Source organism: Balaenoptera musculus, chromosome 20 (genome assembly GCF_009873245.2).
Source record: "Balaenoptera musculus isolate JJ_BM4_2016_0621 chromosome 20, mBalMus1.pri.v3, whole genome shotgun sequence".
Taxonomy (NCBI): Eukaryota; Metazoa; Chordata; class Mammalia; order Artiodactyla; family Balaenopteridae; genus Balaenoptera; species Balaenoptera musculus.
Window position 1 is genome coordinate 48,262,028 of NC_045804.1, and position 25,909 is coordinate 48,287,936.

At 40.4% G+C, this 25,909-nt stretch overlaps 1 protein-coding gene across 2 annotated transcripts in view; it reads right to left on the reverse strand.

Moving 5' to 3' along the window:
- ANKFY1 (ankyrin repeat and FYVE domain containing 1) overlaps nucleotides 1-25,909 on the reverse strand; it is a 76,031-nt gene that overhangs the window by 48,589 nt on the left and 1,533 nt on the right. For both annotated transcript variants that reach the window (XM_036836315.1, XM_036836314.1), the window contains exons 2-3: nucleotides 10,397-10,589; nucleotides 5,853-5,971 (exon numbers count right to left, since the gene is read on the reverse strand). In XM_036836315.1, the coding sequence (XP_036692210.1) occupies nucleotides 5,853-5,971; nucleotides 10,397-10,589 (312 nt within the window). The remainder of the gene's footprint in view (nucleotides 1-5,852; nucleotides 5,972-10,396; nucleotides 10,590-25,909) is intronic.

Consider the following 25,909-nt stretch of genomic DNA (forward strand, 5'->3'; position numbering starts at 1 on the left):
AAACCGAACCTGCAGTTTCCACCTAAGGAGACTTAGCATTTTCCAGAGGATGACACAGCACCAAAGTCTACACAACATAATGGCAATGTCCAGGATACAATTCAAAATCATTTGATAAAGAAAAACATCTGGAAAATATGACCATTTTTCAAGGGAAAAGACAACCAACAGATGCTAACATCAAGATGACCCAGATATTGAACTTATGAAAGACTTGAAAACATCTAGTATAACTGTGCTCCAGAAGGTAAAGGAAAACACACTTGAAACTAAAAGAAAAATTTTCAGCATATAAACTATAAGAAACAAATAGAAATTATAGAAATGAAAAATATGATATGTATAATAAAAACATACTCAGTGGGCTCAAGAGCAGAATGAAAACAGCAGTGCAAAAAGTCAGTAAACTTGAAGATAGATCAGTAGAATTTATCCTATCTGAAGAACAGAAAAAAAAAAAAGGTTGGGAGGAAAAAAAAAGAGAGAGCCTCAAAGAGACCTGTTGGATAGTAACAAAGGGTCTAGTATGTGTGTCACTGGAGTCTCAGAAAGAGAGAAGAGATCAAGGAAGAAAAATATTGAAGAAATGATGGTCCTTTCCTAATTTGGTGACAGACCTAAATTTTTAGATTCAAGATCAGAGTACCCTAAACAAGAAGAAAATCATATCTAGATACATCATCAGCAAACTACTGCAAACTAAACATAACGAACAAGTCTTTACCACTTCACAGCCGGTAGAATAGCCTCTATCAAAACAAAACAAAACACAGTAAACAACAAGTACTGGTGAGGATGTGGAGAAACTGGAACCCTTGTGCACTGTTGGGGGAAATGTAAAATGGTGCAGACCGTATAGAAAACAGTTCCTCGAAAATTTAAAATAAAACTACTATATGATCCAGCAATTCCACTTCTGGGTATGTACCCAAGAGAACTGAAAGCAGGCTCCTGAAGAGAGATTTGTGCACCAATATTCACTGCAACATTATTTACACTAGCCAATAGATGGAAGCATATATTGCTCAATACGTAGATGACCATATATTCCTCCTCTATAAGAGGGAATAAACAATAGTACTTACCTCAAAGTGTTATTCTAAAGATAAATGAGATAATACCTGTAAACTACCACCCCATGTTAATGGCTAGACAAAAATTTCCTATGATTATTATTAAAACAGACTATTTTAAACCAACACACAGACAAATTTAGCATAAAGAGATTAGAGAGAAAAACACAAAAGCCATGTTAGGGTTGAGTAAGGGGACATGACCACAGATAACACAGATTATTTGAAGCTCTAAGAGAATCTCTGGGAGGGGGTCTCAGCTGTTAGCAGGAGGCCACAAGGCTGTTTGAGTGTCCTCATGACACAGCAGCGAAATTCTTCCAAAGTGAGCAATCCAAAAGACAGAGCAAGGAAGAAGTCACAATGCCTTCTAAGAACCTATCTCTGCAGTAATATGTTATCATTTACAAGCTCAATCAGCCTATACTTAAGAGGAGGGGAATCAGGATCCTCCTTTGAAGGGAGGAATAACAAATAATTTATGGACATATTTTAAACAACCATGGATATCTTCAAAATACTGAAACTGAACAACCTAGAACTAGCAGTTCACATGGTATCTAACAGATACTATTGTCCCTGTGCGTTTGCTGGAGCACCTTAGTGTGCCTGAGCACAGAGTCTGGGACCCTATGCTCCTTCCACTGCACAGTGCAACCTCCCAGGTCTGTGCTTTGGTGCGTAGTTTTCCTAACTGGACTGAAAAGGAGGGAAGGAGGATGCTTTCTGTTTTTGGAATGGCTTGACAGGACGCAGGACACATTCCAGGAAAGCGGAATGACTCACCATAGACTCTCATGCCAGGGAACCATAAGATCTTTGCTGGAGGAAGCATGCAAGAAATTCTAGCTTCAAAACAGCCATTCTACGGCATTGGAACTGCTCAGTGTCAGCTGCTGTTACTGAAGTGCTATAGAGAGGCTATAAACAAACCATTTAGCCTGAAGCAAACTGCTTTACTTCATAAAGAAGTAAATATCGTGCATCAAGATTTGTTGTACTGTGTTGAGCTAACAGTTATATTCTTTCTCTTCCCAGTTGATCAGTCAGTAACTTTATAAACATCTTTATACTTAAAATAACCAATAAATAAAAAGCAAATTTATACTTTTTACCTTTATATTTTGAAACAATTTCAGACTTAAAAGAACAGTGGTAGAGTTCCCATATACCCTCTACCCATCTTCCCCTAATATTAGCATCTTACATAACCACAGCACAATTATTAAAACCAGGTGATTAGGACCGATACAATACTATTAACTAATTACAAACTTTGCCAATTATCCCAGTAATGTCCTTTTTATGGGCCAGAATCCAATTGAGGTACCACACTGCATTTCATTATCATGTCTCCTTAGTCTCCTCCAATCTCTAACAGTTCCTTAATCTTTCATGACCTTAACATATTTGAGTAATACTGGCCAGTTATTCTGTGGAATGTTCCTCAATTTGGGTTAGGTTGATGCTTTCCCATAATCAGATTGAGGTCATGCATTTATGGCAAGAATCCTACAGAAGTGATTGTGCCTTTGTCACTGCATCTTATCAAGCAGAAAATATTTTACTTTTTTGAACAAGGTATGATTTAAGAAAACTTTCATGTACCCAAATACATTTTAAATACTTGGTATATAATGCCTACTGTATCTTCATCAACATGTGCTAAAATTCTTATAACAATTAATAGAATTAAAGTTGTGCTTATTTTGAATTTTAAGAAATAGCAGTTACACAAGAACCTCCAAAGAAAATGTGAGACTTAGGATGTCAATCTCTAAGAATGTAAGTTCCATGCAAATAAGAATTTAATTTTGTTCACTGCTATAACCCTAGTACCTTGAAAAGTGCCTGCCACTCAGCATTTGTGATATTAATGGACTAATTCTGAAGAAACAAAATACCAATAAATTCATAAAATGATTTTATTAAGTTCATGCGTGTGGAAAAGATTCAACCATTTAAAGCACAGCTTTTACGCTATTTATACACTTGTTTACAAGAGCCTATTTCCAATCTCCCTCAGGGGTGAGGCAGCCATGGGCAGTAGTGCTTACAGGTATCGTATAACACACAGGCTTCTTAGGCAGTTTCAGTTGCTGCAAGCCCAGATGTAGGTAATCACACCCATGCCCACCCAGGCAACTCAGCAGGACCCTGCACAAAACACACAAACATGAACAGGTCCACAAATGCAACCACCTCCTTGGAACCCTTCAAAGATACGCTTCAAAGATAAACTTTATAAAGAAAAGTAAAGATGGGCTTCCCTGGTGGCGCAGTGATTAAGAATACGCCTGCCAATGCAGGGGCCACGGGTTTGAGCCCTGGTCTGGGAAGATCCCACATGCCGCGGAGCAACTAAGCCTGTGCGCCACAACTCCTGAAGCCCACGCGCCTAGAGCCCGTGCTCTGCAGCAAGAGAAGCCACCACAATGAGAAGCCCGCACAACGCAACGAAGAGTAGCCCCCGCTCGCCGCAACTAGAGAAAGCCTGCGCGCAGCAACGAAGACCCAACGCAGCCAAAATAAATAAATAAAATTTAAAAACCCTTAAAAAAAAAAAAAAAAGAAAAGATACCATAAGCTCCCCTACAGCTATTTTAGTAGATGCCTGATTTACCAAAGCCACCAGAAACATTGACTCTACAGCCGCTCACTCCTGAAAGCAAACCTTGTAGCCCGGATCAAACCATGCCGATTATTTACAGCAGGAGGCGTGTTCAGGGACATTTAAAGGCATTAACATTATACCTTGCTAAACTCTAGAAAATCTCCTGCTTCTCAGTGATCCAATCTTGTGGTCAGATAGTCACAGATAGTGTTAAAGCAGCTCTTAAATGTTCTAATGTACTAAAAAAGTAAAAGCAAAATTTTAAGTTCAATGTTTAAGCTTTTCATACATTAATGCAATTTTCTGTGTTCTTATGTAATTTTGTTTGTTCTGGGGAGCAGTCATATTTTATTTTTCCCACTCATTCATTTTGGTTGTATTCAATGTTTCACAGTTACATTTACCATGATAAACATTTACACTGTCTGAATTATCTATAACAGAATCCATCTGACAGAAGTCAGATGATGAGGTAAAAAAAAAAAAAGTATGACTATTTTATAGCTCATCTGTCTAACTGCTTTCTAAACCCTTCATACCCATTTATAATGTGACTGGCAATGTGCAAGAATGCCAATTTCATGAGCCTCGCAACTGCTGGGACCATCAGTTTTTGACACTGTAGCTATCAAAAGGTGGTAACTTATTCTAAACTTTTTTCTAACTAAGTTGTATATTTTCAATATTTTATTATCTCTACTAGTCTTGGCAAACTATCTGTTCACGTAATCAAGATCCTATCATGCATTGTGAAGAACACCTCATGATCCAATGGGTTTTAAAAGTTATCCATAATTGTGTTATATGGGGTCAAAGATATACGGTTTCAAAAGATTTTACTTTTAAAAAAGAAAAACTGCTCAGATTTCAATCATGTGGACTGGTGTCCTTCCAGTAAAGACCGTTTCCCAAGTAGATGTTTTAGTTATAGGCATGAATGCATATGCTCCTGTATATGCATGTATGTATATTTGTGTGTTTACAGCTATGAATTACGGACCTCAGGTTAAATCCTAGAAATGATCATGAGACAGAGTTCACTCACAGTGGAGAAGCATCAGACATCTACCCCCTAAATTCTTGAAATAAATGCCTATCTAACCTGTGCAACACTGCTCAGGTGTTAGCCACCTCTGACACGTTCCTCATCAGCCCAAGTTGGTCTCTTCTGTACCTTAGACATAAAGCCATTATACTACTGTATATACAGCCTTGGCCTTAAATGATTTGTTATTAGCCCATTTCCTCCAACAGAGTATGAGCTCTGTATGGCAAGGATGGTGTTATAATCATCTCAGTGTTCCTAACACTACACATGGAAAACAATACCTTCTGAATTGGCAAACCTTTTGAACAAAGACATAATTCAGACTTTCCACACAGTCAATCACTTCTGCAAGTAACTCACATCTTAATGCCTGGGTATGCTCCTTACCACATGTTATAATTCTCTTGATTATTAATAGCAGAATTAAATTCAAAATTTGCTCTTTTTATTTTAAGCAGCTGTTAGGCAAGTACTAAGTGAAAATGCAATTTTGAAATCAACTTTTGAAAACGATGTTTTTAAGTTTACTTAACCACCATATTTACCCAAATTCTACACAACATACTGTAGCATAAAACAATTAAATAATAACATTAAACAGCTCAATGCACTTATTCAAATCCTGAAGACTGATGGTCATCCTTTGATGTTAAAGAAAGAATATTCTTATTCTTTGGAATAAATGTTACTTCTGAATTCAGTTCTTATAGACCAGGAAAAGTACTTTTGGCAACTATGATTAAATTTTAAGCAACTGAACAGCAGCAGGACTTTTTCTTAGAGTGGAAGAAAAATTTTTCTCTACACATGCTCCCATATTCATAACATACTACTATATGAAAAGAGTTTCTGGATAAATATTCTTATTTTATAAATTATAAGAATACTGTAAATCCTCAAATATTTATGATTTATTAGCCAGATATTAAACAGAAGTGTCCACAAAGTACAACCTACTGATTCACGAATTATTTAACTAGTTTATGGTCACCATCAATTTATAAGAAAAGTATTCTACATTCATTAAACCACAAATATTTCAAAATTACACACCATAACCTTCTGCCAAGTGCTCTTGTGCTGGGAGTTTTGAGTCCCCAGCCCGTCAGAGGCTCACCTGACAGGTCCAGCTCCTCGGTGGAAGACAAACTGGCCAGACTCCAGCTGTCACTGCGGGCCGCCAGGACAAACTTGTGAGCATTGATGTGCCTGCCCCCAACCTTTATCTTCAGATCACTGATGAAGAAAAATACCCACAGATATAAAACATCATTATAACTAGGTATAGCTAGGATTCACAGCTGATAAATATATGAGTATTGACTGATCAACATACATCTGCAAAAGAAAAAAAAAAATCACAGCAAAATTATTTCTCTATGCTAGCACTGAATTCTGATGGCTCATATTTACAGTATGTTGCTAGACACGTTTTCTATTTCTAACTGCTAGCTTTAGTTCACATGGGATGTTCTGCTTTCAAAGACATTCCCTAATGTCACCCACAAGATGGTGAACCTACAAGTTATCAATACATAGGATTATTAATATTCACATAAAGAGTAGAAGAGGGAGTTCCCTGGCGGTCCAGTGGTGAGGACTCCGCGCTCTCACTGCGGAGGGCCCGAGTTCAATCCCTGGTCGGGGAACTAAAATCCCACAAGCCGCGAGGAAAAAAAAAAAAAAAAAAAAAAAAGAAGAAGAGGTTTTATGAAGAAAAAAAAATCAAGATTAATCATCAGGAGAGAGAGACAGAAAGATTAAAGACTGTGACAACAGCTCTGAGACTACAGTGCTGCAATGCTCCACACTATACCAATGCTCAAGCAAGGTTAAACCAAAAACCATGAGCAAATTAGCTTTGACAAAGCAGTCAAGAATATGAAACCCAATATCTACACTCCTGTTCTCACCAGAAACATTCAGACCTATTACTGGCCATTTTTTACTCAACCATTTATAAAGAAATGGGGTGAGAGAAATCTTTTTTTCAAACATGTTTCCATATGTATGACTTACCGCTATATGAAAAGAGCTTTCCAAATAGTTATTTATTTTTAACTCTGAAATGTCAAATGCCAAGGTGTGAAAGCATCTGAGCAGTTAACAAAAACCTAAGGGTGACCCACTGGGCTGACACAAGCACGTGCCAGATGGCTACGCTGGCAGCAATCCACAGGCACGAATCAGCATCACCCTGCCTGTATCTGCACGTCTTTTTATTTTCATATTCCCCTTGAAAATAATGTGTTAGGTTGGAAAGCTTTTAGAAACTAAATACACAAAAACTATTACATGAAGAAAGAAAGAGAGAGGGAGAAAGAAAGAAAGAAAGAAAGAAAGAAAGGGAAAGGGAGAGCAAGAGGGAGGGAGGAGAGAGAGAGAGAAAGAGAGAAAGAAAGAAAGAAAAGAAAGAAAGAAAGAAAGAAAGGGAGAGAGAAAGGGAGGGAGGAGAGAGAGAGAAAGAAAGAAAGGGAGAGAGAAAGGGAGGGAGGAGAGAGAGAGAAAGAGAGAAAGAAAGAAAAAACTATTACGTGAATTGACTCATCCACTTAAAAGGAGATGCAAACAGAATATTGTTTCTATATAATGCTTGATGCAAACACATTTTACCCCACAAAAGCACTGTCTAGAACATACTTTATAATTATGTAAGTGTATCAATTCTACTTCTATTAAAGAACTAACCAAGTTGCAACTAATTATGTTAGATCAAAAGAGTAATAGGGTACTTATTATTTCAAACTATTAGAAAATACTGTTAACACAAAACACTATTAATAAAGAAGAAATAGAAATGGAACATAAAACTCTGTCTCATATCATATCCTATGACAAGGTTTAAAAAATATAATGAAAACAAAGCACAAATAATTTTTAAACTCTAAATTTATTTGTAAAGTATTAAATTCTAATAATGTAAATGAACAGTCACTGCTTACTGTTTCTGCCACAAATCTGACTTTAGCCACAAAATTATAAAAATGAATGTTTCTATAAAATTCCTACTATTATTCATAAATGTCAAGTCAAAATTTTTTCTTTTGTAGTCTTAACATCTCAAAGGTAAATAAATATAAGGATTTCACTAATAATCTCTAATAATAATAATTTTTTAAAATATGATTCAAAAATGGAAAATTGGACAGGTCAAGTCTATGAGGACTCTATGCGGAAACAATTAGGAGGCTAGCAATTTTTTTAAAATTTCATCCTAGTCAATTAAAGGCATTTCCTTTTAAAATATGGATGTTAGGATGTAACAACTGGAGAGGAAACATAAATAAAGAGCTTCTTGCTAGAGTGTCTCAATCAAACACTTTAATAGGAAAAATTATAAGCTTGTTTGTTAAAAGAATGGTAGTAAATAACTACATATAACCATCATTTTTAACTGTCTTATGGGACCAAAGCCTCCTCCTGAACTTAAGAATAAAAGAAATGCACCAATTTCTTCCACATTGCTCAAATTAAAAATTTTAACACTGACTCTTCAGTTATTCCAATTACTGAAATACACATAAAAACACTATTTAAATTCAACAAAATGCATGTTCATGGGACAAAGTTTTTTTTTCCCCCCTATCTTGGTAAAAGAGCATCTGCTTCAGAAATTGGTATTCCAGTTTCACTTATCCCATCTCAAAAGGTAAGTCCTCTTTGAAGTCTCCATTCCTCATCTGATTATCAATTGTAGATAACAAAGGTATTCGGCCTTCTTTTGATAAAGGACAGGTTTTAGAAGAGGAAGAGAGACCCACCAAAACCATGGGATCATACCATAGCCGACCAGGTAAAAAGTGGCCAGAAGAGGAAACTGCCCAGTCTCATTCCCAGTCTCCTAGAAGGACTACAGTATAAGAATGCAATCAGGGACTTCCCTGGTGGTGCAGTGGTTAAGAATCTGCCTGCCAATGCAGGGGACATGGGTTTGAGCCCTGGTCCGGGAAGATCCCACATGCCGCGGAGCAACTAAGCCCGTGTGCCACAGCTACTGAGCCTGCACTCTAGAGTCCATGAGCCACAACTACTGAGCCCTTGTGCCACAACTACTGTAGCCCGCACGCCTAGAGCCCGTGCTCCACAACAAGAGGAGTCACTGCAAGGAGAAGCCCACGCACCCGAATGAAGAGCAGCCCCCTCTCACTGCAACTAGAGAAAGCCCGCGCACAGCAACAAAGACCCAATGCAGCCAAAAATTAATTAATTAATAAAATAAAATTTAAAAAAAAGAATGCAATCAACTGTTACGTATTACAGAAAGTAAATTATGGGAATTCTAACGGGTAAGAGCCTTGGACAGTGGGAGAGCTGTGTCTGTAATAGAAATGCCAGGCTTTCTGGGGCCAAGGGAAACAAAGTTTTCACTTGTCCATGGGAAAAAGAGGAGGGGGAAAAGAAAAAAAGACAATGAACTATATTTTACAAGTAGATACATCCATTAGATTTAAAGAAAGCCCTGTCCTTTACTCAGAGTATGTACTTCCTATTTTTTTGTTATTAAATTTTTCTTTTCTTTTAGAAATGATTAAGATGGTAGATGGCAATTTTGGATTTTGATCTATTTTAAATGTCATAATTTCAAAATTTTACTTAATCATCTAATCCAATCATCCTTCTCCCTAGTAGGCAAATCCTTCCTTCCACATACATTCATGTCCATGTTTCTTTTCCACATCCGCATCCCAGCTCAGTCCTTCATCAGTTCTGGTCTGGACTATCTACGACAACATCATGGCTGCTCTTGTCTCTTTATAATTTCATCTATACGATGTTACCAGGCTAATCTGCCTAAAACACCACTTTGATTATGATAGTCCTATAACTCAAAAACACTGCTCCACACTTCCTAGAGGATCAAGTCCAAATTCCTCACCTTGGCATCCCCAATCCACCCTACCTTACCCACCTCTCCCAGTGCTCCTCTACATGGACATGTACCCTAAAATGGGCCCCTCACTGTCCTCTAAATCCTCCACATGTTTCCCATGTTTGAGCCTATTCTCAGCCACTCCCTCTACTAGTAATATCACTGTCTTTATCTATTAAATCCTACTCAGCCTTTAACATTTACCTCAAAACTCACTTAATAACAATATTGTTTTAATAACAATTAAAAACCGAGCACTTACTCTATGCTAGACTGTTGTTCTAAGTGCTTAAACAGTATTTTATTAATTTAATCCTCACAACAACCCTAAGGTAAACAGTCGTATTATTATCCCCATTTTACAGATTAGGAGCCTGAGGCATGTCATATAGCTCCAGGTCACATAGTAAGTGGCCAGCTGAGCTTCTAACACAGGCTGTGTGGCTCAAAGTCTACCCTCAACCATCACGCTACACTACCCACTAGTTCCAAGATGCCCTCTTTGACCAGCTCAAGAGAAAGTGACCTCTCCCCTCTGGATCCCTGGACCTGTAAGCTAATTCCTATCTATACCAGCGATGCTATCACCATCACTCCTATACTCTGTACTGAATATAAGCAGCAAACAACAAATCTTGCCTCAAGGGGCTTACATTCCAGAGACTAAAGGCTGGTCAACTATTAGAAATAAACTTGGGAAGAAAGTCAATAAGAGAGGAGAAGTTGCAATGTGGCCTGGGAATAAAGCAAAGGGCTTGCTTCCCTACACTGGCCCAGGGCCAGGAGCTCACCTATACTGCTCCTGCTCATAGAGGTCGGCCACAATCGTCAGCAGGCGGCTGATGAAGGACTCTTTGCTGCTTTCCTTGTTTGCTTGCGCAGCCAAAAGGGTGCATCTCTTCTCTGTCTCTGCCAATTTCTTCTGCAGTTTGACATACTCCTGTCGGAGAAGCATCAAGTGCTTCTCCAACTTGGCTACCTCCTCTGCAAGGGAGACAAAGAATCAAGTTTACCACAGCAGGTGTAAAGCAGACAGCATCCACTCATCCCTCATCCTGCAGCCAGGATGGCTACCAAAATGACGACAGCTGACCCTCGAACACAGGGTTGAACTGCGTGGGTCTACTTACACACAGATATGTTTCATTAGTAAATATATACAGTACTACACCATCCACAGTTGGCTGAATCCGAAGATATGGAGGAATCAAGGTCACGGAGGGCTACAAATTACACGAAGATTTTCCACCGTGCCGGAACGTAGGTGTTCCTAGCCCCTGGAGTTGTTCAAGGGTCAACTGTAGTCACGTGACATTCCTATTTCTTATTGATACTCCTAAAAGATCAAGAATGGTTTTGTTTCAGGGTGCCATCACAGTCCAGGGATTCCTTCCCAGTTTCCCTGAAGATCAATATTTAATATATGGAGTCTCAGGAATGATTATCAAAATTACTTGGGAGGCTTTTTCAAACCACTAGTAGTAATAAGTAACTTCTACATATCACATGCTGTTCTACAAGCTTTCCGTGAACTCTCATGCAAGATTCATGACAACCTCATGGGGTAGGTACTATTACTAGCCACACTTTTCAGATGAGGACACTGGGCCACAGATTAAGAATTTGCCCAAGGTCATGAAGCTGGTGAGAGGCGGGGCTGGGATATGAGCCCAGGCATTCTCATTCCAGGGCCTGTGATCTATTAACCACTACCCCACACTACCTGACACCTGCCCTCCCTCAGGAAGCCTCAGGGCAGTCAATAATGGTTCAGAGGGAAGCAAGTAATATCCCACAGGTGTGCTGGGGCAGATTTAAAAGGTTGAGAACCACTGTATTTGATTCATTAAATTCAACAAACATTTACCGAGTAGCTATGAGGTGCCAGACACTACAGTGGTAAGCAAAATCAGACATATCTTTCCTCAGAGCTTTTAGTTACCGGGGAAAGTAAATTTTTATAATTAAAATAATGATTGCAACAACCAAATGCAAAACTACAACTCTAATGAGTACTAGAAGAAAAGAACAGAGCTATGAGAACCTATAATAAAGAAATTTAACTTGGGACATCAGGGAAGACTCCCCTGAGGATGCAAGCAGTCAAGAGACTTCTCTCTTCCTTCACCCGGAGTCTTGGGGATTCATGCAACCATGCATAAATCATCGTATCTAGGGAACCACAGTGCTGCTATGGTCATTCTCTGGGCTGCGGTCCATCCACCCCCTACTCCCCACCACAGATATTCCAAATCTTGACACCGCCCTCAAGCCCATCTCCCACCCAATCTGCCTCATTCTTGGCCAATGTCTTGAGAAAACTGAGCTACTGCCACCGACCCCCACCGGGCCAGCAACTACTCCCATCTACCCTAGGCTTTCTCAGGGAGACCATCTCCCTCCTATCCAAGCTTAATCCCTCCACCTCTGCTCCAAACCCATCACTCTCCCCTGGTCCTCTGCTTGCTCATCAACCCCGCCTCCTCCAGCAACTTCAATCTCTTTCAGCTGGGTCCTTCTCATCAGCACATAAAGCTGTCCAGGTCCGTACCTAGCAAAAACAAACCTCTCCTTCCACACATCTGACCCACCTCTGCCCTTCCAGCTCTATCTACCACACACATTTCCTCACCCACTATTCCCCTGCCACTCCCTCCTTCTGTCCCCACCACTCCCTTGAAACACCTCTCACTGATGACCTTCTAATTGCCAAACCCAACAGACACTTGCCAGTGGGTCTCCTCGCACACCTCTGTAACATGACTCAGGACACTACTGTCCATCCCCTTTTTCTTCTCTTCTTTCAGCAACCACAATGCCACCTTCTCTCCAATTCTGGTGCTCTGTCTCTTTCACATGCTTCTCTGCATCCCTCCCAACACTTGACCACTGACACTTCCCAGAGGGTCTATCCTTGGCCCTCTTCTCCACTGTGTGATCTCCCAAGGCAGCAGATCTATGGTCTGTGGTTGATACCAAAATCTAGTGCCAGTGATCCGTAGATCCATCTCTCTAGTGCAGATCTCTCTTCTTACCTTCAACTATCCATCTGCCCGACAGACATTTCTCCCTAGCGGCCCACAGGCACGTCAAATTCTCTATCCCCAAAACAAAGCTTCCAGCAAATTTGCTCTTCCTTTGTATGGTCCCTATATTAATAAATGACACCAGCATCTATCCTAGTTACCTGAAGAAGAAATGTGGGAGGGATCCTGGATGTCTCCCGTTCACTCACCTGACTCTAACCCTACCCCAACTCAAAAACTGACCTTCCCACTTAAAAAACAAAGGAATGGTTAAATAAAGTGATACATGAGTTTGAAGTTATTATGCAACTATTAATGTTTTCAAAGAAATATGTAATACTAAACATGCATTTTCAAGTGATAAATATTATTAACAGAAAAAAGGAGGCTGTGAAACAACATATTTTAAAAGTCCAGTTTTATTAAAAACATTCACATATATGAGGAATAAAAAGACAAATACCACAAAATATCAGCAGATTTTTCTCTTCTTTGCGCTTTCCTGCACATTTCAGGTATTCTACAACAAATGTGTTCTCTTTTCATAATTATAAACAAATGTTTAAAGAGAAATGCATTTAAATACTTAAATACTAATAGCCTATCTTCTTCATACATACAGTAGGGAACTTTTCCCCCTTCATCTAGAGAATCCACATTAAATAAATGCCTGGAGTCAAAAACCTGGCTATCTCAGGTATAAATCAGTATTCTTGGGAAAATAAAGGAGAAGGCACTTGCAAGATGAAAATTTGCTTACAACTGCTAAAATGATCACTGCTCATGAGTTACATATCAGATGAGAATTCCTACAACTATTTTTTTTTCAAAATACTGCAATTATTTGGCCTACTAACCGTTAAACCAAATATTGTTTTAAAAAACACTGGCTAAAGGAAAACAGTACTTACAATGATCCTATTGCAATATTTTTCAAATCTTAGCATTTACATTTACACAAAACCCCTTCAGTAGGACTCAGGTCTACACTTCTATTCTGGTGTGACAAATCACTGGTTTTAAAGAGTTCTTCATAGTTACTCGGACTAAAGAGCCAAGAAACTGCAATTATTTACCTAAAACGGGGACACATTTAACACAAAGCAATAAATTCATGTGACTGTACAAAATTTATACTTTTTTTCTTCCTGTAGAGAAAGAAATGGAGTTGATGGGTCTCTTTAAAGAAAAACTGGCACTCATTTTCTAGATGTGGTAACAGAAAATGTAAAAGGACATATGAATTAGGAGTAGCTTCAAATTATGTCCCAAAACTGCTAACACTAGTAGCAAAATGAATCTATGGTGTCACGATAATGGTTATCTTTGGAGGAATGGCAGGAGAGTGGTAATTGGGAGGGCACATGAGGGGTGCCCTCTGGGATGCTGGTAATATCCTTTTTTGTTGTTGTTTAACTTAGTAATGGTTACATTCATGTTTTATTTTGGTAATTCATTAAGCTCTATACTAATGCTTTGCTCTTTGCACGTATCTTATGCTTCAATTAAAGTTTTAAAAAATTCAAATACACCTGTAGTGAATTCTGGAGTCCAAGCGATGGGGATCTAAATCCTTTTAGTAACTAGCTATGGGGACCATGGGCAATTCAATTCTCTGAGCTTCAGTTTCTTTATATGTAAAATGGGGGGCGGCCAGGAATCTACTACTCAGTGCTGTAGTAAAAATTCAATGAAACTACTGTAACTTGCACATGCACTCAAAACTGTCAGCATTGCCTCCACCCTCCTCTCTGCATTTCACAATTACATAATTATTGGATAAATAGTTTAAACTATTATAACTGTTTACACAACATTTTTTTTGAGTCATGAAAAGCAGAATGAGTTTCAAATGTTTTATTGACTTAGGAATTAAGTTGGTCAATTAAAATCATGGCAAATCAACAGGACATTATCAGAAGGATGAGGTGATGATCAAAAGTAAAAACAGAAATGGAAACACCGCTAACTACTGAACGAGCTACTTTAAATACTGCATCACCTCGTATAGCAAGTCTGCACTGACAATTCCCGAACCAAAAAGTAAAGCCTAACATGCTTTAAAAAATCATCACTACTATTCATTTGAAAGAGGTGTAAGTTAGGCTGCACCTTAAAAAAAGCTCTCAAAGAGGCAACTCCTGGGGCTTCCCTGGTGGCGCAGTGGTTGAGAATCTGCCTGCCAATGCAGGGGACACGGGTTCGAGCCCTGGTCTGGGAAGATCCCACGTGCCGCGGAGCAACTAGGCCCGTGAGCCACAACTACTGAGCCTGCGCGTCTGGAGCCTGTGCTCCGCAAGGAGAGGCCGCGATAGTGAGAGGCCCGCGCACCGCGATGAAGAGTGGCCCCCGCTTGCCGCAACTAGAGAAAGCCCTCGCACAGAAACGAAGACCCAACACAGCCAAAAATAAATAAATAAAAATTAAAAAAAAAAAAAAAAAAGAGGCAACTCCTAATCTACCATAGGAAAGTCAGTCAATGTCTATAACTGATCAATCTAGAAATGGCAGTATTATCACTTAGAGGTAAACAGAGAAGAGTGGAAAGTGGTCTGTGGAGTGGGTCTGAGGGGTAGCAAATTTATTTTTTGTTGTAAGTCTTGTAACATTATTTGAATTTTAAATCTACGTGCACTTACAAAGCAAATATACTATTTTACACAAATTTTAAAGATTATGGAAAACAATTACAAGTATGAGGAAAAATAAATAATTTTCTAATACCCAAGTGTAAGGGTTTTTATATATCACAAAACTTTAGGAAGGGAAGGAACCTAAAGATCATCTCTTTTGGTTCAATTCCCAGATAGTGAACTGAGGAGCAGAAGGGGACAGGCCCACGACCAGCAGCCTACCCACCTCTTGCCTCAGACCGGGCTTGATGACACTACTCCCAAACTGGCTGCGTAAGAAACACTTAGGCAGTTCGAACTAAAGAGAGAGAGCGCACCCAAATTCAGTAGATCGGGAGTGGGGTCACAGGAAATACATAGTACTTTTAAGACTACCCCAGGTATGGGGATGACTAGCCTGGGGGAAAAGTTCAGCCCCCAGCGCGTACCTCCCCAAGTCACACACAGACTGCTCTGGGAATACTACTGTTTAGATAGAAGACCGACTGAACTGCAATTTTTCTGTTCATTCATTGACTTGTTCAAAGGTTTTCATCTCTTAGGAAGACAACTGTATAACCTAGTCATTCATTAAAAATTTATTAAGCACCTATGTAGTGCCAGTGTCAAAGTAAAGAAAACCATCTTGGCACATGTTTTTTTACAAAGTTACAGGGTAGTAGAGAAGATGGGCAATTAAAGAAGACAAATCAGTAAAACCTGACAGCACTCTGACAGGGGATGCAAACAGAGCACGGAGAAAGACCACCTGGCTTAAGCCAGCGCAAGGAAAGACACTCCAGACAAGTGATGCTGTACTCCAGAAGATTTAAATAAAGCCTCTGTTTGTAGCATACTGGGTCCAGAAAATGTAAGCAAAAGGCTTCAGTCTTTTGTTTTCTTGGTCAGATTTTCCTTTTAAACTAGTATCAGTCAACGGGTTTGTGCAACAGGCATAATACTAGGCTCTAGGAGAAATACAAATAATTAGAAGGCAAGACCTAGTCTTGTCCTCCATAAAAGTCACTGGCACCACGCACCTGCCTCTCCCTAAGTCAACTAAATGGATGGCCAGAGGACACCTTATCTTGCTAGTTCAAACTAGTGGCTACAGTCACATCCCACTTGCCCAAGAGATAGCTTCCAAGTTTTCACAGGGTATATAGCCTGTGGCTGTCGACTGCAGATTTTTCTTCCCTGAAGCAAACTGGATCCTTTAACCTTGGTTTCAATCACGCCATATTCTAGCCAACCTTTTGCTCAAGAGCTCCAATCCATCAAGACTACAGCATCCGTAAATACTCTGTATTTCCATTTCACTTAAACTATCATTCTGTAAGTATTTATGAAGCACCTGCTATGAACTAAGCATTATGGTACATCAGCAGTTGCCTCTTTAAGAGTTTTTTAAAAGGGCAGTCTAATTTGCACCTCTTCCAAACAAATAATGTATTGATAGCACCAAAGGAGTACCAAATATAGAATCAAAGTAGTATCTACAGGAACTCACAAACAGGAGGGAAAAGAACAAAGCTAATAGTCACAAAGAATCTGGATACTGATTCATGTGGGGGAATTATGAGGACATTTGCCTTCAAGAGTAGAAAATTACCAACTCCTTTAAGCCTTAAAGAAAAGATCATAAAAGTTCTGTTTGAAACACCTTCTCAAGGAATCCTTGTAAATTTCTTTGGATATCAGTTATACACATGTAAATCCAAAATCTACAGCAATAACCCTAGTCTCTCTCCAGAATTACTGACACAAATTTCTACCTGCAACCTCGACCCTGACACTGTTGTTTCGGTCAACAGTTCCCTAACAACACGAGACATAAATTACAAAGGTTATATAAATTACAAAGAGAAGAGGCAAGATGAAAGGAGGGCTTTAGGATATAGGGCTCTCAGTCATGAAATCAGAGATGCTCCCCGCCTAGCATCTTTTGTAGGAGGAAACCCTGATCCCAGGTGCACCTACCAGTGGTATTGAACTGCCACACCATTTCATAGTATAATGGAGACAGCACCCAAGGCTGAGATATCATTCTGTGGGCAATGTGTCTGCTTGCAAATGGCAATACAAATGTGTCCTTGAGTACCACCAAGCTGTCGAGTTCTAATGGAGAGAGAATCTACAGCACAGCACAGTGGTGAGGAGCACAGGCTCCAGAGGTAGACTGACTGGGGTCAGATCCCAGCCCCAGCACTTTCTAGTTGCGACACTCTAGGCAAAGGCCTCCTTCTCCTCATATGTTAAGTACGTTGTAAACATTAAACATGCTAATACATACAAAGACCTTAGAAGATAACCTGCCTTGCAGTAAGTGGTCAATAAATGTTAATTATTACAATTCTTAGAAAGGCAACATGATACAGCCCTTAAGAGAGTGTACTCTGGGACTTCTCTGGTGGTCCGGTGGTTAAGAATCCGTGCTTCCACTGCAGGGGACACGGGTTCGATCCCTGGTCGGGGAACTAAGATCCCACATGCTGAGCGGCCCAAAAAAAAGAGTGTACTCTGGAGCCTCACTTGACTGGGCTGAAACCCTGGCCTGCCCATTACTAGCTGTGTGACCTTGGCAAGTCACTTACTCCTCTCCGTGCTTCGATTTTCACAGGTGGAAAGTGGCAATAATAATGGTGTCTCAGAGTGCTGTCGAGGAGTAATTGAGTTAAGATAGATTAAATTATTTAGAACAGTGTCTAGTTTAAAGGTTTACTACCACTTCTTTATCAAGTGACTAGTTTTCAGCTGTGGCTTCTTCTTTCTCTTCCTCCAACTTTCCTTTTGAAAAATAAGACTAGAAATTTAAATAATAGATAAACCTACAGTTTTGCCGAAAGAGCTATGCTAAGTATCGGTGAAGAATGTCAGCACTTGCACTATAATTTAATCATGTTTCTTTCCAAACAATACCCATTTGCTCTTCACCAATGCAGTTGGAGGCGAGACATTTTGATGAGCTCTCTGTAATTCATCACTCTTGACCTAACCAAAGATGCTTGAGACAAAAAAAATCTACATTCACTATGAATAGCCTAAAAAAGAGACCAACATCAACTGCAATATATATATATATATATATATATATTTTTTTTTTTTTTTTTAATCAGTAAGTCATGGGACAGTCAGAAAAGGAACCAACAATGATCCTTATAAGACTCTTCCTTCTAGGCCAGGAGTTGGCAAACTTTTTCTGTGAAGGGCCAGATAGTAAATAGTTTAGGCTTTGTGGTAGAAAGCAGATCAGTGGTTGCCAGAGGTCAAGGGAATGGGATTGAATGAATGCAAAGGAGTTCAAGGAAATTTTTTAAGATTATAAAAATGTTCTATATCATGATTTAAGATCTTAAGCCAAAGCCCATGCTCATCCCACTGTACCATGCTACCTATTTTCAGCTCTAATGTCAGGACATCAAACACGTATTTATTATTAATTCACTGATTTAGAAATTAAATGCTCTTTCCATTCCCTACCTTATATGTGATTTCTACTCCCCTCTGCCTACTCCAATACTAACCCACACTGTATTCATTAAATCTTTTTAGACTAACAAAACCCTGATATTTCCTTTCTCTACACTTCTATAGTTCTTACTTTCTAGTCCCAATTTTAGCAGTGAATTAGTGTTCTTTGTATAATCCTTTAATTACTGACTTTCTCCCTACTCTGCTTTAACTATGTCCATTAGATAAAAGAAAAATATCGTAAAAGCTGTGATAACATCTCATTTTGAGAACTACAAGAATAATTTTTGTTTCAGACATATATTAGAGTCTTCCACATAACAATATTTCATTAAAGCATGTATCAAAGTCCCAGAAAATACTGTCTTCTTTGTTGGCATCAGAAAAGATAAGCCCCTCACAGGTGATGAATTACTACCACTACTACTTTCCTAAACCTGTCATACTAAAGATGTAATTTTTCTTTCACTGGGTTTACTGAATATTCACTAAGCAAGAGTGCTAACTATGGGAAAATTGTGTAATGGAGAATAAGAAATAAGTGGATATATTTACTGTTGAGAATTCAAGTTCACAAAATACCCTAATGAAAAAAGGAAGGGAAGGAATTCCTGGTGGCCTAGTGGTTAGGATTCCGGGCTTTCATTGCCATGGCAAGGGTTCAATCCCTGGTCAGGGAACTGAGATCCCGCAAACTGCACAGCTAGGCCAAAAAAAAAAAAGAGGAAGGGAAGGGGAAAGAAGACAGGAATACCATCAAGAGGAGATTACAAAGGAATAGTAAGATACCCCTGCCAGTCTGTACCCTCCCAGTTCACACAAAGTTTGGATATTACTAAAAACATAATGGTGCTAAGAGACATTTCACATTTTGACTTTTCACACTTTAAAGTCTAGCAATTCTGTCATAACTCAAATGCACTGACGAAGTCCAAAAGCCATTATTTGACAAAAGTTTGCTTTAAAAAATCCTTTTACCCCAGTTTACAAATAAAACCAATAACTCAGGACTTCTTAGTTAGGAAAGATGACCTTATTTTATTTACGTATATGTGTGTATATGCACATAGTTATATTTGTTTAAAAAAATGATCCAGTAAAGCCCTCTTTTATTCAATATTGGCTCAGTTTGAAAAAAATGTTTTGTGGGATATACTGATCTTCGCTGAAGCTGAGTGATGCAAAAATCTGAGTTTTTAAAAACTCCCCAGGTGATTCTAATATGCAGGGTTCTCCAGGTTGAGAACCACTAGCATGAACTACCAGAATGACAGCAGAAAGGAAAGAACGTATGCGAGAGCTTTATAGGAGTCACGGGATTTGGTGACTGACTACAGGCTTAGGGGGAAGTCAGGGATGATTACTAGGTTACGGACTTGAGTTCGGCTGGACGGTAGTGCCACTAAGCATCAATGCAAAAGAGAAAAGTTAGTAAACTATAAAGCACAATATGCATGCTTTTATGAGAAACTTTGCCTTCCCCTCTCGGTTCCACTTCCATTAAGGCTGCAACTGTGTGTTGCTCACTGTGTCATCCCTAGCAATAGTTGCTTGTACTTAATAGAAATGAAATACATTTTTCCTGATTGTGATTCAACTCTGTTAAGACTTGTCTGCAAGTCAGTGGCGTGACTTAATATGTTTTTCAAGACCTCACTCTGGGGACTTCCCTTCGTGGTCCAGTGGGTAAGACTGCGCACTCCCAATGCAGGGGGCCCGGGGTTTGATCCTTGGCCAGGGAACTAGATCCTGCATGAAGGCCGCAACTAAAAGTTCACATGCCACAACTAAGAAGTCCACATGCTGCAACTAAAGTCCGCATGCCACAACTAAGACCCGGTGCAGCCTAAATAAATAAATTGTTTTTAAAAAGCACAGCATTAAAAAAAAGAAAAAACCTCACTCTGTGTAGCACTGATCACAGACAGGGCTGGCTTCACAGGAGATACTCAACAAATATTAGCTCACTAGCTAATTTTCACACAAACGCCAGTCTGACTGGAAATGCTTCCAACTGCCTGCTAAGACATAACCACCTAAAGGTATACTGGGCATGGCAAAATCTGTCCACACCTGAGGTCCAGATATTTGTTCTCAAATCTGTTCCTCTTCTTCCTGTTAACAGCCCAGCCATTATCTGAGTCACCCAGACCTAGAACGCTTGAGTCATCTTTGATATCGCCCTCTTGTCAGCATGCAAACAGGTTTCCAGAGTCCTGTCTTTTATGCTGTCTATAGTGAGTATCTCTCACAGCAGTCCTCACCAACCCCAATGCCCCTTACCCAAGGACTCATCTTCAACTGCTACGGCACCCACTCCAGCCTCCCTCCCTCGCTCCCTCCCAAATCCATCCTCTACATTATATAGCCTTTTCAACAGGCCTCAGACAATTCTAGTCACGTCACTACCTTGGCTGATAACTTTCAGTAGCCTCACCCCACGGCCCACAGAGCAAAATGCAAATGCTTAACCAATCCCTTCATAATCTAGCCCTTAACATACTTTTCCAACCTCACATCCTGCTATTGATATTTCTTCCACCGAGAATAGTGACCTCTTCCCACCCACATCTCCCCATGTCCAAAAGCGGCCTATTTTTCCAAAGTCCAGCCCAGATAAGCCCAGCTTATCTCCTGCAGCAAAGGCCTCCCCTGACACCCAAAGCATACTCCCACTTCCCTAAAACATCTCTTCCTACTCTGAATTCTCAAAGTAACTCCTAAGCATTTTTCACCTTCCACCCTACAAGGCAGTTTCTTTTTCTTTTTATCTAAATTAATTTATTTTTGGCTGTGTTGGGTCTTCGTTGCTGCGCGCGAGCTTTCTCTAGTTGCGGTGAGCGGGGACTACTCTTCATTGCGGTGCGCGGGCTTCTCATTGCAGCGGCTTCTCTTGTTGCGGAGCACGGGCTCTAGGGTGCAGGCTCAGTAGTTGTGGCTCACCGGCTCTAGAGTGCAGGTTCAGTAGTTGTGGCACACGGGCTCAGTAGTCGTGGCTCGTGGGCTCTAGAGCACAGGCTCAGTAGTTGTGGAGCACGGGCCTAGTTGCCCCACGGTATGTGGGATCTTCCCGGACCAGGGCTCGAACCCGTGTCCCCTGCAATGGCAGGCAGATTCTTAACCACTGTGCCACCAGGGAAGTCCCTACAACGCAGTTTCTAACACACATGCTTTCGTCTCCCCTCCTGGACTGCAGTGTTCCCTGTGAATAGGCTCTAGGTCTGGCTCTTCTTTTTTTAACCACCCACTACCTCTCCCTCCACCCCCACTCCATGCTCATCTCGTCCTCCACCCTACAGTGCCTTAGTAGGTGGAGTTCAATAAATACTGTAGGTCCCTGGCCTACTCAGATTTAACAAGAGAGCCTGAGGACATAGTTTCTCATTTTGTTGGGCATGTCTGTAAATCATGATAATGTCCCAACTACAGCAACTCACCTTGCCGGTGACTGAACCCCACATATCTCAGCATGATTCAGTAGCTCTACTCTGGCACATCCACGGTCACTGCAGTGACTGGATAAAGTTTGTTTCTTTGTTTTAAAAAAATATATATATCCTCAAGGAGAAAGCTAACAGCCTCTGCTGGTGACAGAAACGAAAGAAAGGGAAGATAGAGAAAAGAAAGGAATGGTATATAGAGAGATACTGCTTGAGGGGTCACCAGACAGTACATAATTATGAACAGACTGGGACATCTGATGAATGAATAAAATAATAAATGGAGATAAACTTCCAAACTGGAAGGAGCAAAATTTCTCCTTTCCCTGTTTCTACCAGCCTATACCAAGCATTTTCTGGAACACTGCTGTCCAACAGCACCTTCTGGAATGATGCAAGTGTTCTATTCATCTGTGCTGTCTGCTAACATGGGAGCCGCTAACCACACGGTTATTGAACACCTGGAATGAGGCTAGCATGACTAAGGAACTGAATTTTAAATTTTATTTAATTTTAATTAAATTTAAGAAGACATATGTAGCTAATGGCTACTGTATACATTACTGTATACTGTATACATACTGTATACAGTATGTATACAGTATACAGTAATGTATACTGTATACTGTATACATACTGTATAATATACTGTATTACAATACTGTATACTGTATTGTCCAGAATACAGAATGTCTTCACCTTGTTACTTGAATTGTTGTCAGAAGTATTTTCCTGACCAAATTCCAGTAAGCTTATAAAAGTCCATGATCATATTTCCGTTTAACAAGTCACTTACATTTTTTTCCAATTTTCACTTTTATTTTATTGAGGGGAGAGTGGTTTAAGAGGAGACTAAGAGAGGGGACTTCCCTGGTGGTTCAGTGGCTAATACTCCACGCTCCCAATGCAGGGGGCCCGGGTTCGATCCCTGGTCAGGGAAATAGATTCCGCATGCCGCAGCTAAAAACTCCCGCATGGGGCTTCCCTGGTGCTGTAGTGGTTAAGAATCCGCCTGCCAAGGCAGGGAACACGGGTTCGAGCCCTGGTCCAGGAAGATCCCACATGCTGCGGAGCAACTAAGCCCGTGCGCCACAACTACTGAACCTGCGCTCTAGAGCCGGTGAGCCACAACTACTGAGCCTGCACCCTAGAGCCCGTGCTCCGCAACAAGAGAAGCCACCGCAATGAGAAGCCCGCTCACCGCAACTAGAGAAAGCCCGCACAGCAATGAAGACCTAATGCAGCCAAAAATAAATAAATAAAAATAACTCAAAAAAAAAAAATCCCGCATGCCAAAACTAAGACCTGGTGCAGCCAAATAAATAAATAATAATTTTTTAAAAAAAAGAGAGACTAGGAGACAGACTGCATGGCAGGTAGACTGCATGATACACTATTTCTTTTGAGATAGAGACTATCCCCCTTTCAAAGCTGAGGAAACTGAGACTGAGAGCAATTAATTGGCTTACCTGTGATCACAGCTTAGTAAAACTAGGATTCAAACCCATGTCTGCCTGCAGAGACTGAGCTCTTAAGCATGCTTAAATTGCTAAGACTGAACTGGGCTGGATGAAAAGTAGGTTAGGCAGCTCCCAGCAGGCTAATGTTATTCAGAGCACATTAAAAGCTGGACCAGCCAGCTTACTTGACAAGAGACTAAGGATGTATCCAGGCAACTTTCTTTCTTTCTTCTTTTTTTTATTTTATTTTATTTTATTTATTTATTTATTTTGGCCACACCGCTTGAGGGATCTTAGTTCCCCGACCAGGGATTGAACCTGTGCCCTCCGCAGTGAAAGCGAGGAGTCCTAACCACTGGACCGCCAGGCAATTCCTGGCAACTTTTCTTGATGTCTGGTAAATGATGCTCAATAATTCATCCACTCCTTCAACCATAGGCACGATTCTAAGTTGGAAGATACAGCAGTGAACAAAACAGGAAAAGTCTCTGCCCTCACGGGGGTTATATTCCAGTAAGGGAATTAAAAAACAAACAAAACCTAGGGACGATCTCTAAAGAGGTGAGAACTGAACAGACACCTGAGTGAATAAAAGTTGATTAGCTGCGTGGAGAAACTGAGAAAGACTGTTCGAGGCCAAGGAAACTGCAAGACAAAGATATAGAGGTGTGTTGGGAATGTACAATACAAAGAATAGCAAGGAAGTTAGTGTGCAAGAGCTCTGTGAAGGAGAAGAAATAAAGTATCAGTGTTAACCAGCGGCCAGATCCTGTTGGCCTGTAAAGGTCACTGGAAGGCTCTGGAAAAATATATTCCAAATATATATAAGATATAAAATATATAAATTATAAAATATATATAAGATCATGGAGAGCCACGGGGAGTGGGGAGAGCATGTGGAAGGGTAGGTGTATTGCGAAGAGTGGGAGAGACATGATCTGATTTATGCTTTAAAAGGAACACTGGAAACTGTAAAAACAGGCTATGGGGAAGCAAAATCAAGGAGAAAAAGTAAAAGCGGAAAGACCAAGTTGGAGGGACTTGTTCGAGTGATGAAGGAAGCTTAGATGAAGGATAGCTACAGCGATGTAGCGTGGAAATGGCAACTAATTTTAGGAGAGACTTTAGCTAAATATATATGGTCAAACCAATACCCATGGATGCATGGAAAGAAAGAAGCTTGGTTTCTAAACGAGTCGCATTAAGAAGTTACTATATAACTCAGCCCCTGCAGGTTCTATTTACTATTCCTAAGCGCAATTTCCCACATGCTCACACTCACACCACCTAACGAAGACCATTATCAGGGAAATTCCCACAGAGCGTGCTTACAGATCATCCAACTGTTACATGACACAGATTTCTGCTATTTGTTTATATTTAAATGAGTATTTCTGAACAAGCATAGCCAGCTCCGATAAATTCTGATTAGAGTACATGCCGCGTAACACCCCCGCGCAAAACACTGTTTAGATAACCTTGCCTTCCTGCGCATAACAAGCAGTTGCAGTTTAACGAGGTAACTGGACTAGGATGCTCCACTCAATTCTTCCCAAAGTCTGTGACACTGTTTCCAAAAAGCTTAAGTCAGAACACAGGCTAGGAAATTGGAACACACAAAAAAAAGTAAAATAAAAACTGTCGAGGGCTTCCCAGGTGGCGCAGTGGTTGGGAGTCTGCCTGCCAGTGCCGGGGGCACGCGTTTGAGCCCTGGTCCGGGAGGATCCCACATGCCGCGGAGCAGCTGGGACCGTGCGCCACAACTACGGAGCCTGCGCTCGGGAGCCCGCGAGCCACAACTACTGAGCCCGTGTGCCACAACTGCCGAAGCCCGCGTGCCTAGAGCCCATGCTCCGCTCCACAACGAGAGAGGCCACCGCAATGAGAAGCCTGCGCACCGCGGCGGGGAGTGGCCCCCGCTCGCCGCAACCGGAGAAAAGCCCGCGCGCAGCAACGAAGACCCAACGCAGCCGAAAAATAAATAAATAAAATAATAAAATAAATAAATTAAAAAAAAAAAAAAAACCGTCGAGTCAGAACCTTCTGACTATGCTTACCTATCTGTACTCCCTTGCCAATTTAACCCTGAAAGGATGTTTTAAGGTGTGTTCTCCACCAGCTGCATGTCTCTCAAGGTTATCCTAACACAAATCTCAAGGCACTTGCAGGATAACAATCAGCATATTCAGCCAGTAGGAGCTCTTCAGGCTGGAACCGGACTGCGAGGCACAGCAGGTGCTCAGTAAAACTGCTGAATGAAAAACCAACTGCCTTCTACAATTTCAATCTTGGTAA